The 16,033-nt window shown below is 40.8% G+C and overlaps 2 protein-coding genes across 2 annotated transcripts; both read right to left on the bottom strand.

Moving 5' to 3' along the window:
- Positions 1-1,343: 1,343 nt before the first annotated feature.
- Positions 1,344-8,376, bottom strand: chat (choline O-acetyltransferase). Its single transcript, XM_022763496.1, has 14 exons — positions 8,329-8,376; positions 7,714-7,905; positions 7,106-7,224; positions 6,401-6,454; positions 6,116-6,296; positions 4,600-4,777; positions 4,294-4,463; positions 3,668-3,768; positions 3,410-3,538; positions 3,202-3,324; positions 2,972-3,113; positions 2,670-2,732; positions 2,437-2,574; positions 1,344-1,769 (listed from the first exon to the last, which is right to left on the bottom strand). The coding sequence occupies exons 1-14, from the start codon at positions 8,374-8,376 to the stop codon at positions 1,344-1,346; spliced, it is 2,064 nt and encodes a 687-aa protein (XP_022619217.1).
- Positions 8,377-9,642: 1,266 nt separating this feature from the next.
- On the bottom strand, positions 9,643-12,257 carry LOC111235264 (probable vesicular acetylcholine transporter-A). The gene has a single exon (XM_022763665.1). It carries the CDS (start codon positions 11,779-11,781, stop codon positions 10,231-10,233), a length of 1,551 nt encoding a protein of 516 aa, XP_022619386.1. The 5' UTR covers positions 11,782-12,257; the 3' UTR covers positions 9,643-10,230.
- Between the last annotated feature and the right edge of the window lie 3,776 nt (positions 12,258-16,033).

A 16,033-nucleotide genomic window follows, 5' to 3' on the forward strand; every position in this document is an offset into this window, starting at 1 on the left:
CTACAATGAGTAGTCTACTACTACTACTAATAATAATAATAATCATTATCATAACCTACTGTAATTCCACCACAGGACAATAATACTGGTACATTCATGTTGATCAAAGTGCATTGTCTGTAAAATAAAAAAGTATATTTGAGATAAAAAAGTCGTATGAAGTGAAAAGCTTGATAAAAATGAATCATGGGGTGATTTAAAAAAAAACTAAGTGGGTTTATGTGTAAGCAGATGTTTTCCATACTTAGCATAAACAGAGATTTGTTAAAATCCAAACATGTTACTGATCTGTAAACATCAAAATGAACAGAAGTTTTCACTTTATTTTGGTTTCTATGTTTTAATCTTCAACTATACTCTATAAATAATATTTGACAGTAAACACAGTGATCACCTCTGTTTAGTAAGTTTCGTATACTTACTTTTTAAACGTACATTTACATCCTATAACACTATATCATACAAAAATAAATAACTTAATTGATATTCTGCTCATAAATGTACAAATACACAGTTGCTCATACTTAACATTCTTTGATAAACTAAAAAGTATCCCTTGAAAATCTTAGTCAGTTGTTCTCTGTTTATTGATCCAACAAACACAGTATCAGTCCCAACAGAGAACTGTGTGAACTGTCCAATGATTTTATAAAAGGATACTTTTTAGTACCATATGTATTGTTGGTGCAATAGACAACAATTAATGAAGACAATTACATGGAAATTGCATAGAAGACTGTAGTTTCACAATGTACCATAATCTTCAGAAAATCATCAGATAGCAGCATGCGATTTTGCAAAGTGACACCTGAGACAATCAGCCATGTGTCATATATCTGAGACTACTTTTGCCCTGTCAAACTGACTGACAGGCCTCATGGATGAAAGGATGCAGACATGGAGAAGGGAGAACATTTGCTCATTTCCCACCAACCTTAACTGTAGCGCTGGTTGTCATCCAACAATAAATTTACTCCTTTCTTTGGCTGATTCATCTCAATTTAGACTTGTATTGAATTTGTATCTACATACATTAGCTATTTTGACAGACATTTCAATTCCTGTTGTATATTGGATTTTTTTTTTTTGACCACAGCTGAAAATGTCATCTATAATAACCAAACTCCTCTAATATTCTCTAAGAATATAGTAGGTTAGATGATCGTCAGCACTTGAAACATTTTACAATATACAACACAACAGCTTTACATAACATTTTGTATCACAGTTACAGTTTATATTTTGTGAATGAGACTGAGAGAAATTACATTATTGCAGCACAAAAACATACATTTAAAATCACACCACCACTATTTTCACTGGCACTGACAGATTGCTATGATTTACTTCCGGTCTTCAAAGCTTGTGCTTCTTCCTGTGAATGAAGTCTGGGTTTGAGCCTCCACTTTAGTTTGGTCTGGCGTCTTCACCATAACCTGTGGCAGTGTTTGCTGATTCCTGGTCAAGTCAGACGATCTCTGCGGGGTTTTATTTTGCCAGTTTGTTTCCGTTTGTGTGTGCGTCTCCAGTGTCTTAGCCTTTCTTTGCTCGGCTGGATTGGAGCCGCAGTTGCATTTATTGCACAGATCCCTCATGTCCAGGAGTCCCTGCACCAGACACTTGACTAATTCTGCTGAACATGTCTGTGGGCTCTCGCGGAAACTGGACACAGAGAAGATAATGTGGTCTGACTGAGGATTGTAGCACGCTCCATATCCATTTGGAACCACGGGTCCGTAGCAGCAGAACATCTCAACGGTAGTCGGGACCTGAGGGAAGAGGGAATGCAGAATCAGTACTGTACAGTTTTACTCTTGTACTCAAATACTGCTGCAGTTGGAAATGTTTAGATAAGACTATTTAGATGTGTGTTGCAAATTTTGATAACTGTCAGTTTTATAAATTAAACCTAAATTGACTAAAAGTGGCATCTTATTAAAAACATCCCTTTAGTAGCACAATATAGAAACACTATACAGTAGAAATAGGACGGGTATGTGCTATAGTGCTAATAACAGGCCTCCTCTGGGACTTCAGTACTGCACTTCTCACGAGAAAAAGAAAAGAATGATCAAAACAGTATGAGACTTTTAGTCTCTAGTATTGGTCAAGCTCAGAAAATGAAATAATTCACCTCATTAGTGTCTTTGTCCTTGGCTTGTCAGTGCCCACTTCTTTCAAACCTTACTCCTTCAGTTTGTTGCAAATACTTTTTCTCTGTTAAAACTTTTAAGTCTCAAGTGTCGGCACAAGCTGAGAAAACATTATCTGGGATATCTTTTCAGAGTTTAGAAAGCACCTTTCAGAGGACTATAGAACTGCTTTCACAGGCTGAGACGTAGTCCTTGTGACAAGTAAACAGAACTTCATGTGTAGAAGTGGTGCTGCTCTAATACATCTGTTATAGTTTCAGTTTAATGTTTTAAAATCAGATACCTGACTTGTAGAGAGAATGAACTGATTACTGATGAGATAGGCGTCGTCTTTAAATATCCCCGGCTTCTCTATCTTCAGTTCACGTGCAATTTCACGAAGTCCTAGTAGGTGATTGTCTATTGCCATCCCTGTAATAGCCTGAAAAACAAAATGCACATAAGTATGTTAATGTATTTTCTTTGATAAGCAAGGTCAACATTGTAATACTGAATACCAGTGGACGAGGGAGTTACCAGAATAGTATACTTTGTCTGTGCTGTTATGGCACCATGTAACATCTCCATCTTTTCTGTGTCCTGGAGAAGTAAACAACTGTGAATCAATACCAGGCTATTAAATCTCCTTTACTTACAGTAAGCATAGTTTTTCATTGTAAAGGACATCAACACAGACTGAAGTAAAAGATTGAATCACACTATTTAAAGCAAACAAAACTGACAGTTTCAATTCATTATTCAAACTGATTTTTTACTCTGCAGCAGCATTCATTTAACATGGACAGAAAGGCTGTAGCATCCACGATAAAACATCTTACGCTTGTGCTGAGCATCCCATCAGTCATTGCTTTGACAAAGGCCAGGGCTTCGGGTGTGGCGGAGCGGATGTTGTCCACTCTGCCTTCCTGAAAACGTCGTATGGAAGCGCTCTCATAGGTTGACACCGGTCTACCATGACATCTAGAGTAAAGAGAAGGCCTTGTAGGTTGGAGGCCCAGGTTAATGTGACATATGAGAATCTGTCCTGTAACATTTAGCTTGGTCTTACCGGTAGTAGGCTAACTGAAGAGCAACCTGGATATAGGCGTCTGGACTCATTTTCTGCTTCTTAATGAACTCCTTCCCATAATCGTAGAATTTGTGGACATTCATGTCCAGATTTCTCACGAGCCTGAGCAGATAAGAATAAATCCTGCTATGATTTGAAAGCATTAACTCATATGTTTGATTGTAAAGGAGGCACAGTAAACCCAGACCTCTGGAGTTTGTCAGCAGAGGAGGCGAGGAGCTTGTGAATCTCTGGAGTACATTTCCAGCGGAGTCTGCGTGGTGCAGGAAGCTCGCTCACACTTGCAGCTCTGACCAGCTTTGATGGGCTGCCAATCCTGATGTCAAATGGGAATATAATATAATTTCGCTTTTTTTTTCTAAGCATATGTCATCAAATATCACACACACACACACACACACGCACATTTTGCTTTTCCAATATCCAATTGCATTTAATTTCTTACATGTATTTGAGTAGGTACTCTGTGCACTGCACGAGGACGATTCCTTCAAACGGCGAGTGCTCACATACGACTCCACAGCAGCCGTCAGCTCCTACGACAAACTGACACAGTCATGCTATCTTCAGTTGAGTTGACTCAAACTTCAGTGCTACATTATCTAAGATTCAGTTAATTTGCAAGTCCAGTTTAATTAATGTTCCCTCCTTCACATTTCATTCGTACTTTACACCCTTCAGTGTAGAAATTATTTAGAGAGGAAGCCTCCAACTCTCTAGGTAGTGGATGTTAATAATATATTTAATTCAAGCAATCTGAATTCTTTATCAAAACTATTCCACCAAAGTTCATGCTAATGACATTTTTCCAGCTAAGGGCTGGTAATCCAGTGGGAAGATCCACTCTCCATCAGAATTTCTTTAAATGTTGAATCTTAATTTGGCATGGGATTGGCTTATTACGTCCACTGGCACTGTGAGAGATAAAGCTGAATTCTTTCATCAGTTATGTCTGTCATGTTTCTTGGTAATTAAAGAGGTAAATTGATCCTATTGTACATCATCCACCATTAAATCATTTTATCCTCAAGAAATAAACATTAAAGTGGTTTGACTTGATAACTCACTGACCTGCATGGGCTTGTCGTACCAGCGGTTGCCACCATTCTTGGCCACTCCTCCTCCGTGCAGCATCAACATGGCACGTGTGGTGTCACTGAGCTCAGGACCACTGGTGTCATCCAGACATACCAGGCACAGACAACGCTCGATCATGTCCAAAGAGTCCCTGTTAGTAGACTCTAAAGCATAATAGTTTAAAAAAAGAAAAAAGAAGAAGTCAATTTGGTGGGACAAACTGACTTGGACACACGCTGAGATCCACTTGATTCTAGAGGGTTTTTATCGGAGCGTCTAGAATCTCCATTCAAAATGTACCTCTCATTAGCACACTGCGAGATTCTGCCCACTCTGTCCGTCCATCTGAAGTGAGAAGACCTATAGGTGGGAGCTGTTCCTCTTCACTGGCAGCCATCTTGGCAATCTTCTCCAGCTGAGTCAACAGATCTCTTTCATTCAGTCGGCGGAAGTTGATCACCACGTCCAACACAAAGAACTGGACGGAGGTTCAGATTGGACACAAAATGTTTCAGTGCACTGGTCCTTCAGGTTTTTTTCTTTAATATTAATCCATCCCATCAGTGTAATCCAATCTAATATATCTGATTCGATGTGCATAGTCAAAGGAAATGAATGCATGATAAGACACCAGTCTGTTGACTGGCCAACAGCTCACACAGATTATCCAAACCACTTTATTTGGACTAGATGAAGTGAGTGCACCTGAAATGTTGGTTATTATCCCTCTTTGCACTGAAAAACTTTACATGCACGGAAAGGTTTAGCCAGTCAGTTGGATGTCAGATGTTTACAACAGACAGTTTGTGTGAAAATGTCAATGTTTGCCTTTGTTTTCTCTTCCAAATAAATTCGGCGAAACCTGAGGATCTCTTTAAAACCTGTACGATTGTCTAACTCCTCTGTTTTCTTGTCCCATCAGACTCGGTTGCAGCCACATTGATGTGTTTCCAAAACCAGCAACCAACTTGGTGAGTACAGCTTTATTATGACCTCTGAGAATGATGGCAAAAAGAGTGAGTGTGTCTAATATTAATGCTTAACTAAATCTAGATGAATCTGAAGTTGTGGTTCTTGTCCTTATATTTACAAACTATTGCAAATTAGGCGCAATGACAAAGTTGATCCATCATCTCTTATTGGTGGTAGTAGCATCTTTAATTGTTTTAATACTTAAGCAGCTTTGATTCTTCTGATAAAAGTGATAGAACCTCTGTGGGATTACAGAGCTGATGGCTACAGGCTGATGTGCAAATGTTATAGATAATTAACTCAATGCATAGGACTTGCCGGTGTGCTGGGCTGTTAATTACTCATCGGGAGATAAGTTAACATTGTGCCTGCGGAGCCTGTTTACTGTCAGACACAAGTGAGTGATGATCCATATGTTCTGCTGTGACAGGGGCACAGATGTATTGTCTAATTCTCGCTGTAAATATGTGAAACTGTCACTGTAAACATTGTTCTCTGCTCTGTGTCTATTGGGAGGTAATCTGCTCAGCAATGTCAGGACTTCTCCTCTGTGTTAGCTTATATACAGGAAAGTTCATTTTAGATCCTCACAAATCCTGACCATCTGATGAAGACTGTATCATATGGTTGAAATTTCTGGAAAAAAAATATAGCAAATTGACCTTGACTTGGGATTGTTTGGTCAAACTAATATTTTCAAAGTCAAGAATGAATTATTAACTTAACTTGGCTCAATTTATAAGCCAACACAGATGAGAGGTCCACTTCTGTCATTGCTGAGCTCACATCTAAACTGATCCATCTCCACAACAACTAAGCATCTCTCCATCCCTCTTTGTCTGACCTGGTTTTTGCAAGCCACAATGATGTGTTCTGGTTCTGGCATCACGCTGCTCTCCTGGGCCACTAGTGTGTCCCTCTCAGGCCCCGGTAGGCGGTAGGAAGTGAAGAGGCGATAGTACTGCTCCATACACATAGGGGTTCCAGCCAGCTGGCCCCGGGCATAGTCCATAGGCAGGGCACGTCTACACACACACACACACAGACACACGGATGAACACACACAGCTGTTACACCTTTTTTTGCACATACTGTCAACTATTTGTGCTCTCCCTGTGAATTCACTTACGCATCAAGAAGAGTTTTGTACTCCAAAACTCCAGAAATTAAATGTGCAGCAAACCTAGGAAAAAAAAATATTGCATTATTAGATACACAACACACAACAATATACACACACTTGCACTTGGTCACTCCTTCTCATAGTATTAATTCTCTGCACTTGGCCTAATTCTTGATTTATTTTGTAGCTACTGGGTCACACTTAACAGCATAAATGCTCTATGTAAATCATGTGGTTAAGGAGCCAGTCCCAGATCAATGCCGCTTAACCAAACCACAGACTTCCTGGTCTATTAACCTTGCCACCAGTGGCCTGGTCTGGCCTCTCAGCCCTCAGGGTGTTCTGGTAATGACCCTATCTGTCAGTGTGTAGCAAGGAAGTGTTCAGGTTTCTATAATCGATCAAAGCTGGTCCGTGTCTGAGTAATTGATACAGTTCACTATCATTTCTCAAGTCGTCATGCTGTAGTAAACAATGGTTTTCTGTGAAGTGCGAAACTTTTAGATTTTTACAATGCATGGCAGTTACAGCTTGTTCTTTTACAGTGTGTGTGTGTTTTTTTTTTTTGGGGGGGGGGGTAACAAGGGACAATGCTGAACGAAAGATCACTTCAGCGACTGGATGACAATATATCTGTTCTTCCTGTCTTATTGTGTGACACTGTGAGGTTTTTCTTATGACTCATTTGTCTCGTTGTGCAGCGTCCCATGCCTTAAAGAGTCGATGGGAGCCCTGAAGTTCTGCTGCGGGAAGACCATCGCAGGACTGGAGTTGACGGGCAGAGCCAGTCTGTTGTTCAGGTACATGTCATTCAGCCAGTAGTCATACACCTACAGCAGGAAACAGAGGGATTCACTTAAAGGTCAAATTTAATAGGAATAATAATCTAATGGTGAGTACAGGGAGAGCTCTACATCCAGCACAAAGAGGCTCTATAATTCTGTAAATGTTTTCCAATGGTGTAAAAGGTTTGTTTACGTCAGTACTGTTTGTGAACACTGGTGTAAAACAGAACTATAATGTGATTTATGGTCACACAAAAGGTTTTTTTCATCTATAACTCAAACTTTTCAATTATGTATATAAATTATTTATATACAAAAAAATCACTGCTTGGCCCTTGAAAACTATTTATTCTTACCACAGTGTTATTTACTGAAGAGTTTGTTAGAACTTTAAAATAAAAGCACGTGTGGAATAATCACCTGGAGGTTTCAATCTATCATAGTGTTGCTAGTTGAAAACTATTTCTTTTGGTATTTTGAAATTGCTTGCACACTTCAATATTATGTGAATTTTGACCAGACCATTTTAATTACCCAGTTTGCCTTGTTTTCCCTCCTCTCCACGAGTTTGCTCTGTAGTAGTTCCCCCACTCCTCCAGGGGCTCCAAACTGCTTCACCATATTTTGGGTCTTATTAAACTGTTCCTCTGTGAGCAGGTGCTTCATGCACCTCAGGTACGTGTCCAGTGTTTCTTTCAGGGTGGGGAGCGGCAGCTTCGGCAGACCCTGAACAGCGTGGGGGATAAAAACACTCAGCAAACTCTAATTACTACACATCATCTTAAAACTTCTGAGTGTCCTCTGACACATGCATTCCATCACTTTACCCTGAAAATACTATAGATAAATAATTGTACTTTTGGATTGAGACAACAACAACAACTTCTGAACAAAAAGACACAGAATAAGAGAAACATCAATTAAAATGTCAAAATAGCATACATCAGTTGTTCTTATAAAATCTCATACATCAATTAATCCTTCCTGGGTTTTAAAATAAAAAGCCACTTTTATGTCTTACTCTTGTTAATATTCTTTACTTTAATTTGTTGTTTTACAATCCTAATTGATTGCGAAACAGGATTTCTCTAATGCATGGTCCAGTGAATTGAATTCTGTATCCATATAAATCAGACATAAGATATTTACATCTCCGCCCCCTAAATCTTTGGAGGGCTCTCGGTCCAGGACTGGCATGCTGGCGGTGCAGAGGGGCAGTCAAGCAGGTTGATTCATGAGGCAGACTTCTGTGTCCACAAATAAAATCATATCAGTACATGAAGTTCTGGCAAGTGAAAGTAACTGATTGTCACTGTAACAAACTGAGAGCTGCTGTCTTTAAACGTTTCACTCTTGTTGGAATATTTAAGACAAATGTAAAAAAAAGAAGAAAAAGAAGAATGCGCACTTTGAGGGATTTTCACATACGGCATGATGTTCAGAATTGCGCATTTGATGTTGACATGCTGCCACAACTAATACTACTAAACTAGCTAAATTTACCAAATTGAAATAATCCATCATATTAAAAAAATGTTTTACTCACCAGCCTGAAAAAAAAGCAACAATCCCACTCGTCCTGGGGCTCAAGGAAGAAGTTTAGCTCTCTCCATCACCTTGAATCCATTTCTGGCCGAATTTCTTTTAAATTGCGCGACTTCTGTCCTTAATCATTTTAAGCATCTTTCAGTCCCCAGCAATGGCAAGTGCACAACTCCCTCGCTGGCTCAGGAGAGATGCTGAGATGGTACCTCACCCTCCTGGCAGCCAGGCTCCTCCCAGAAGTCCTGCTATTCGCCGAGAAGTTTATTTGGCACTTCACATCTTCACCCCACCTTATTTAGACACCGACTGAACGCCTCGGATGCTCACATGCTGTGTCGAAGAACGATTAGGATGCATTTCTTTTTGCATGGATTTGTTCCTCTGGCTTTCTGAATTTTCAACACTTTTCGTCGACCAATTTGGGCGCATTCATTGCTTCCACCTCACTGCACCTGAATGATTCTTTTGGCAATGTTTATTTAACATTGAATGCAAAGATTTGCATTTTGGAGAAGCGTAAATGCTTTGATAAAGTGTTTATTTTACACATAATATCAACCTCAGGAACCTACATGAAATTACTATTATGTTTTGCTCCAAATGTGTTTTTAATTCGGAGAAATTACTTTCTTTATATTATTATATATTCACTTTCGGCTGCTTACTAATAGGATTCACAATGTAGGCCTTCAGGAGTTTAATTTTAGATCGTTTTAATATGTTCAAAGACAAAATAAAATCATTTATACGTGGAAAACTTACTTTTTATAAATGTAACCATATTTATTAAGTATGATCATATTATAATGGTCGTTTTGTTAGTGTAGAATCCTTCATCTGCAGAGGAAAATAAAATTGCCATATACCGCAATAAATAATTTGATTTATTGCCTAAATAAATCATTTCCATCAACAGTATCATTCACATAATATTGATTTAATTATGTACATGAATATACATGTATGTACAGTCGCAGATCATACACCGAGGCTATGCATTCCAGAAGTACATCATCCAAAATAAACAAACAAATAACAAGATTTCATTTCCATCTCATTTTTCTCTCTAAAACTGCAGTGTGACACACAGTATTGCATATTGAGTTTAGCAGCACAGCTCTGGCGAAAGGAACACAGATTACATTAAAAGACGCATACATTATAATTGTTCTTCTTTTTTTTTTGTTAAAATACATTTACACATAGTCCCTGAATACGATATGAGTCGGCTTCTGATACAGTGATAAATACTGTTAATGAATAGACATTTATCTCAACAAATCTTTCACAATACTCTCACTTGAAGATGAACAAACGCCAGCGAGCGCCTTTCTACTGCAAAAGCTTGAAGCTACTTGATTTGACAATATCCGGAGGGACTGTCACCAGAAGCAGTAAATAATTGATGTTGTTACACAATCCTAATCGTGTTATGCAATTGATCAGACGGGATGCACACAACTCTACATGGGCACTTTGATAGTTTCACACTCAGTCAAAGGTCTTTTACGCATAGTCTCCTCCTGAGGATTCCTCTGAATACGACCGTTGCGCAAAGGTTTCAGTGCCATTCTCGTCGATCGTTGTACACAAACCCTTTCTCTTCTTCTCTCGTTCCTCCATCTTAATAGTATCATACAGTCCTGTTGGACCGTCTTCCAGCAGCATATTTCGCTCGGAGAAAGAAGGCTTCATCTGTGTCACGTTTTTCAGCAGAAGGAGCGCCGGTGCGTAAAGTACATTGGCCAGGCCCATGCCTAAGTTGAGCTGAACAAAGCCCAGGTCGTGCACAATCTGCCCAGCCACCACGGGCCCCAGGGCATAGGCCACGCAGTAAGAGATGTCTGCGATGGCGTACACACTGCCATACACTGACACATGTCGCACGTCCACCAGGAAACCCAGTGTTGGCAGGAGCGCTGTGTCCACAAAGGCGATGCCAAAGCAAATACCGCACAGCGGGATCATGAGCTGTCCAAAGTTTTTACAGGCTGGCACTGTGCAGGAGCTCGCGCCTATGAACACCATGCCTATAGCCCCGTAAAACCACTGGAGATGAGGGTACTTGGCTGCCAATTTGACAGTGAGATATACACCTAAAACATGGGGGAAGAATGCAGGGAACCATGTCATGCCGATTTCCCACTGGCTGGAATGCATGTTTTCCTCCATCCAGTTGGCGATAGTGGGCTCAAGGAAGGCGAGGGGAATGTTACAAATAGTCAGAGCACCAGCCACTACAGCTATGTAAGGATCAATCATCAGTTTATATATGGGGGTTCCCACTGGCATGTTTTCTCTCTCTCGGTTTGAGAAGGGTTTCAGCACAGTCAGACACAATACACCATCAGCGAGACAGATACAGGCCAGAATCAGGAAGGGCACACGCTTCCCTGCGAACTCATAGAGGACCCCTCCAAATGGGGGCGCCACAAGACTTCCAAAAGAGATGAAGGCCAAGGCAATACCCAACGCCTTGCTCCTCTCTGCCTCCTCTGAGTACTTGTCTGCGATCAGGGCGATCCCTGAAGTGTCCGCGAAAGCCGAGCCGAGGCCCTGCATGCTGCGCGCCAGGAACAGGGTCGCGTAGTTCTCAGCGAAGGCAAATGTAAGAGTGGAGAGAAACATGACATTGAGTCCGATGAAGAGCGGGATATCATACCCGACCCTGTCTATAAACGTGCCACTTAGCGGGTTCACCAGGAGCTGCAGGATGGCCTTGGAGGCAAAAAGAACACCTATCTGTAGGTCGAAGTTCCCCTTGGTTGCTTTATGGATGGTGCTGTTAGTGGAGTTGGTGGGCAGTATAGCCTCTTGGGCTTTATCCGCTGCGTTCTGTAGCTCTTCAAGGTAATCGGGTATGATTGGCACAATTACCATGTAAAGCATGTTGTCTAACAAAAGTGCTATACAGACTATTACTAGAATAATCCGTTTCTGCCGCTCTGGGTCTTGGATTACCAGTTGTTTAGTTCTTTCACTCATCTGGGACAGTTTGGAGGCGGCAGATTGTGCCAAATTAGTGCCTTGTCCCTCTGTGGTCCTCTCCGGCTCCATGATTTTCTCCCTTTCTGGCTCAAATCTTATGAAAAAATGAAGTCGGCTTCCCCCACTCGATTTGTTTATAGAATTACGCACGCTTGGCACATTTGTTCTGTCTTTTCTTCTCTTTCCCTTTTCTTATCCAGCACCGGGAGCCCTACTAATGAGCTAGATAACTTTCCTCTGCGTTACCTCTTCTCCGTCCCTTGCGCCGTCCGTCATCGCACGCGCATTTCCACTTTCGTGACTTGGACCCGTTTTATCCCTGTCGTCCCTAGATGCTTCATTGTCTCATATCCCGTCATTCAGGTGACGTGCTGGTCCCGGACAGCACTCACAGGTTGGGGGATTCACCTGCAGCTCGCAGTGCCGGCTTCACCAGCGCGCTCGCTGTTTTAGGTCCGTCTGCTCTGCGCCCCTCCGGCTCCCAGACGCTTCCAGCTGTCTCCAGTCACCTGTAACGCTGTGAAGCTAAGTCATCATTTCACATCAACCGGACCGCTTTTTGTCGGCCGTGGAAGGAATACACACTGCAGTTTGTTGACTCCCATAGGTGTCCCCCTCCCCCCTCCTATCTCTGGCTGTGACGCACAGTCCTGCTGCTCTCCAGCAGATCTTTTATGCTAATTAAACACAAAATCCCGAGTGCACACTGCTGTCCACTCGGTTGCTCCGACACAGAGCAGACGATGCTTGCTTCAGTTTGTGTTAAACTTAACCTTCTCAATTTTACATGACAGTTATCAGCAGTTTGAACTGAAAAAGTAGGATCCGTTGACAAATTCTTGCAATTCCGCGCACGTTGAGCTTTTGACTAGATGTGGACTCAATAACATAAGGAAACCTGCAGTTTTTGTGCTGGAGCTCAGCAGCAACACTGATACAAAGAAATACACACACTTCACCGTCATTTAGTTAAAATAGTTTCGTTTCAGCACTACACTCCCGTAGACAGCTCCACTGAAAACAGGACTGATGAGACTGAATCATTTTCTTTTCCTAGTTTTTTTTCCCCCCTCAATGTTCTTAGTTTCCAAACACAGAACTATGGGACAATCAGGGAGGTGAGTTTTGGTTCAAGATGCGCATCACTACACTGCTGAAGTGTAACAGAGCAAAATCCACGGGAAGATGGATCCTGCCCCCCCCCCCAACCCCCCTTCCCCCCGTGTGAGATAACTGTGGCTGAAAGAGAAATATCCATGTCAGAGTCTGATCTTCATTTTGTTCTTTTGCAGAAAATGTATTCCATTTAACTTTTATTTTTCAATTCTTGCTTTTGAACACATGCAGACTTTCACGTTGAATACATATCATTGCAGTTAAATCCAGAGAATCACTGCTACTCTCATTTTTTAAGAAAACTTCATGAGACCATATTTGTTTCAATTTCAACCTGCGTGAGATGAATGAAGTGGGGGGTTTACACACAGCTGGACGCTGCCATCTACTGGTGAGGAAAAGGTTCAGCAGCTGTCACCATCATTCACTGTACTCTGTGAAAATCAATCTACTAATGGAGTAAAATAATTACATTTCAAATGCAAATCAACCTCTTTAGAGAATTTACTTGAATTGAGTACCACAGTGGAGTTGGAATATATCTTTCTGAGTTGTTTCAAGATATTGGCACCTGTTACAAATACATTTAAAACAGGATCAATGGATTGGAAATTGTTTTGAATGATCTCATTCCATTGGAAAATGTTTTATGTTGTTTTTCTCTTTTTTGTTTTAGTTTCATCCTATTTGTTTTCAGAATGAATTACACTAAGTGTCTTGTCAGCTTCTGCAGGAGACTACAGATTGATGATTAGATCTGAAACAGTAGACAGTGCAGTATTGACATCTAGTGGAGGAAGACTAAATTGGCAAAAGAACCCATGAAATCTCCAGATCCTCTATAATTATTTCATTCTGTGTCTTAAAATAGAACATAGGCTGGTGATTTGTTGCAAACAAACAAACAAAAAACATTAGTTGATGGTGATTGATTTTATGAAATGAGTAATAGTATTTAAGGTGGAGAGGGTTAGCCTACTTATGAATGAAATCAGGAACTAATGAATTCATGAACCACAGATTTGTGTGTTGACATCTTCAGTTCGAGTCATGTTGCTTGAAGTAACAAGATCTCCCTGTTGGTTTTCTCTTTGGGGTGTCACATGTCCTTTTTCAGCCAGTAGATGTCCTCATATCCTCATACATTTCCAGTAAATAGGAGCTATAGGTCTGCTATAGGATTTACAACATTATCTCTTTATACTTGTCACAGAATAACGATGTCTGTTACACGGCAACTACTTTGTATCTTGTAGAAAGGTGTTGTTTATCAACCCAAATCGCACACCTAACCATCCAGTCACCGGCGGAGTAGAAGCTCATTTTAACTGCAAGATAAAAATACAAGACATTTAAACCAGGAAAACACAAGTCATCAAAACAAAAATAAAAAAGTGTCTGAGAGCACGAGTGGTATTAAACATCAAATCACTTAGACAAGACAATGAAAAGAGTTACCTAATTCAACAGAAGAAGACGGAGGCCCATGTGCAGCAACTAACAGTCCACACCATACAATCACAAATGTCCAAAGGTTCCGTTTAGTCGTCCATAAAAACAATAAAATTACCAAAATGCAGGAAACAAATACATACAAAACAACACAAAACCGCATCTGCAAGAAAGCTTAAAAACATCCAAACAACACTATAAAAGTGCAGTACATAGTCTAACGGCTGTTTTGTTACTTTCCACGAGGGTGTGTCAACATGTAGACAGAACACACACTTATTGTGCTTTTTGGAAACTAGAAAACACACGTTGGCCACTGAAACCTGGGAAGCTGGGAAAATGCTAGTTTTTCTTGCTACTGTCGGGCAGTGAATTAAGCCTTTCTAGCTCACCTCTGACAAGAGCTTTGGTGTGTGACATATGTCAGACAACCCATCTACATCAAACAAAGCTCTGGAGTTAAATGACAGGCTGGATTTCTCTGGTTTGTTTCAGAGACAGGAAATGAACAGTGTGTTTGGTGGTTTAAAGTTAAATTAATTATATTCAACACATTACTGCTTCGGTAACATTAACCCTTAGCTACATGTAACAAGTGTGGGTCCTGTCTACATGTTGGCACATGCTTGTGGGGGGGTGGGGGGTGGGGTGAGGGAGGGATAAGTCCAGGCAAGAAATGTTAGGAATCGAACCAGAAAGCGGCTCAAAATTTTTCTATTTTTAGACTAAACGTTACATCACATTAGTGAGAGAACAGCTTTGATAATCACATTTATTTCCCTCAGTGAACATACTGTAACTGGAAAGCTTAGGCAGAGTCATGAAGGCTGGAACTCTGCATTGGATTCTGGTTCACCCAAGAGACTGCTGTGCTCTCTCTCTCTTTCTCTCTCTCTCTCTCTCTCTCTCTCTCTCTCTCTCTCTCTCTCACACACACACACACACAGCCATGCAGACAGTGACACAGGAAGGGTTACAGATGACACAAACACAAACAGTCAGTGTGAACACATTTCAGGCTGAGTGGACCTTGTTCAGTTGTTTTGCCAGTCACCTCTTTATTTGGGGAAAACGATCTGTTTTTAGTTCAGTGTCCTCTTGACTCTTGCCGAGGGCGGAGTCAGCACTGCCCTCATAACTGAATTTGGCTCTGTGAGGGGATCAACATTTTTTGCTGTTTTCCCAGTGATTCTGCTCTGATCTGATTTGAAACTAGCTCAGGAGATTCAAGATCACCATGTAATCTTGAGTGGTTGCCAAAGTATTAATTTCTAGCGGTCACACAAAATCCCAAGCCGCTGTAGCCAAATGCACACAGCCTAAATGCCAGAAATAACCCTATGGCACTTGAATGATTACAATACTAAGTTTTTTAGTATTGTGAATTCTGTAAATAGATTAAGTATAGATGGACTCTAAATTCATAAAATAACAAAAAGTTGTCTGTTGCAATAGAGAGACAGACTGGTTTTTAAACACAAATTCCTTGATTATCAGAGCTATCAAAGTTCACATACTTTGCATTCCAGCTGTAGTCGACAGTGGTGGGAGACGTACTGCAATCCCTTCCTTAAATATGTGCAGCAATACCGCACTGGCACTACACTTAACCACAAGTAAAAGTCCTGCATTGAAATTTTACATCAGTAAAAGTGAACAAATGCCAGCAATGCAGAGTAAAAGCAGTCATTGTGAACCGCAGTAGGTTTTCTCAAGAGAGAAAGGAAGAAGGGGAGGAAGGAAGAGAAGAGGA

Source organism: Seriola dumerili, unplaced genomic scaffold (assembly GCF_002260705.1).
Source record: "Seriola dumerili isolate Sdu_G_001 unplaced genomic scaffold, Sdu_1.0 BDQW01000478.1, whole genome shotgun sequence".
In the NCBI taxonomy this organism is placed as follows: Eukaryota; Metazoa; Chordata; class Actinopteri; order Carangiformes; family Carangidae; genus Seriola; species Seriola dumerili.

What these genes read in the sequence shown, in the direction of transcription:
- chat (XM_022763496.1), bottom strand. Translation starts at nt 8,376, where the DNA reads ATGCCAGTCCTGGACCGAGAGCCCTCCAAAGATTTAGGGGGCGGAGAT. An exon ending in GGGAAAACAAGGCAAACTGG is followed by an intron (nt 7,225 to 7,713) that starts GTAATTAAAATG and finishes TTCCTGCTGTAG; the next exon opens with GTGTATGACTACTGGCTGAA. An exon ending in ATGGGATGCTCAGCACAAGC is followed by an intron (nt 2,733 to 2,971) that starts GTAAGATGTTTT and finishes TTACTTCTCCAG; the next exon opens with GACACAGAAAAGATGGAGAT.
- LOC111235264 (XM_022763665.1), bottom strand. Translation starts at nt 11,781, where the DNA reads ATGGAGCCGGAGAGGACCACAGAGGGACAAGGCACTAATTTGGCACAA.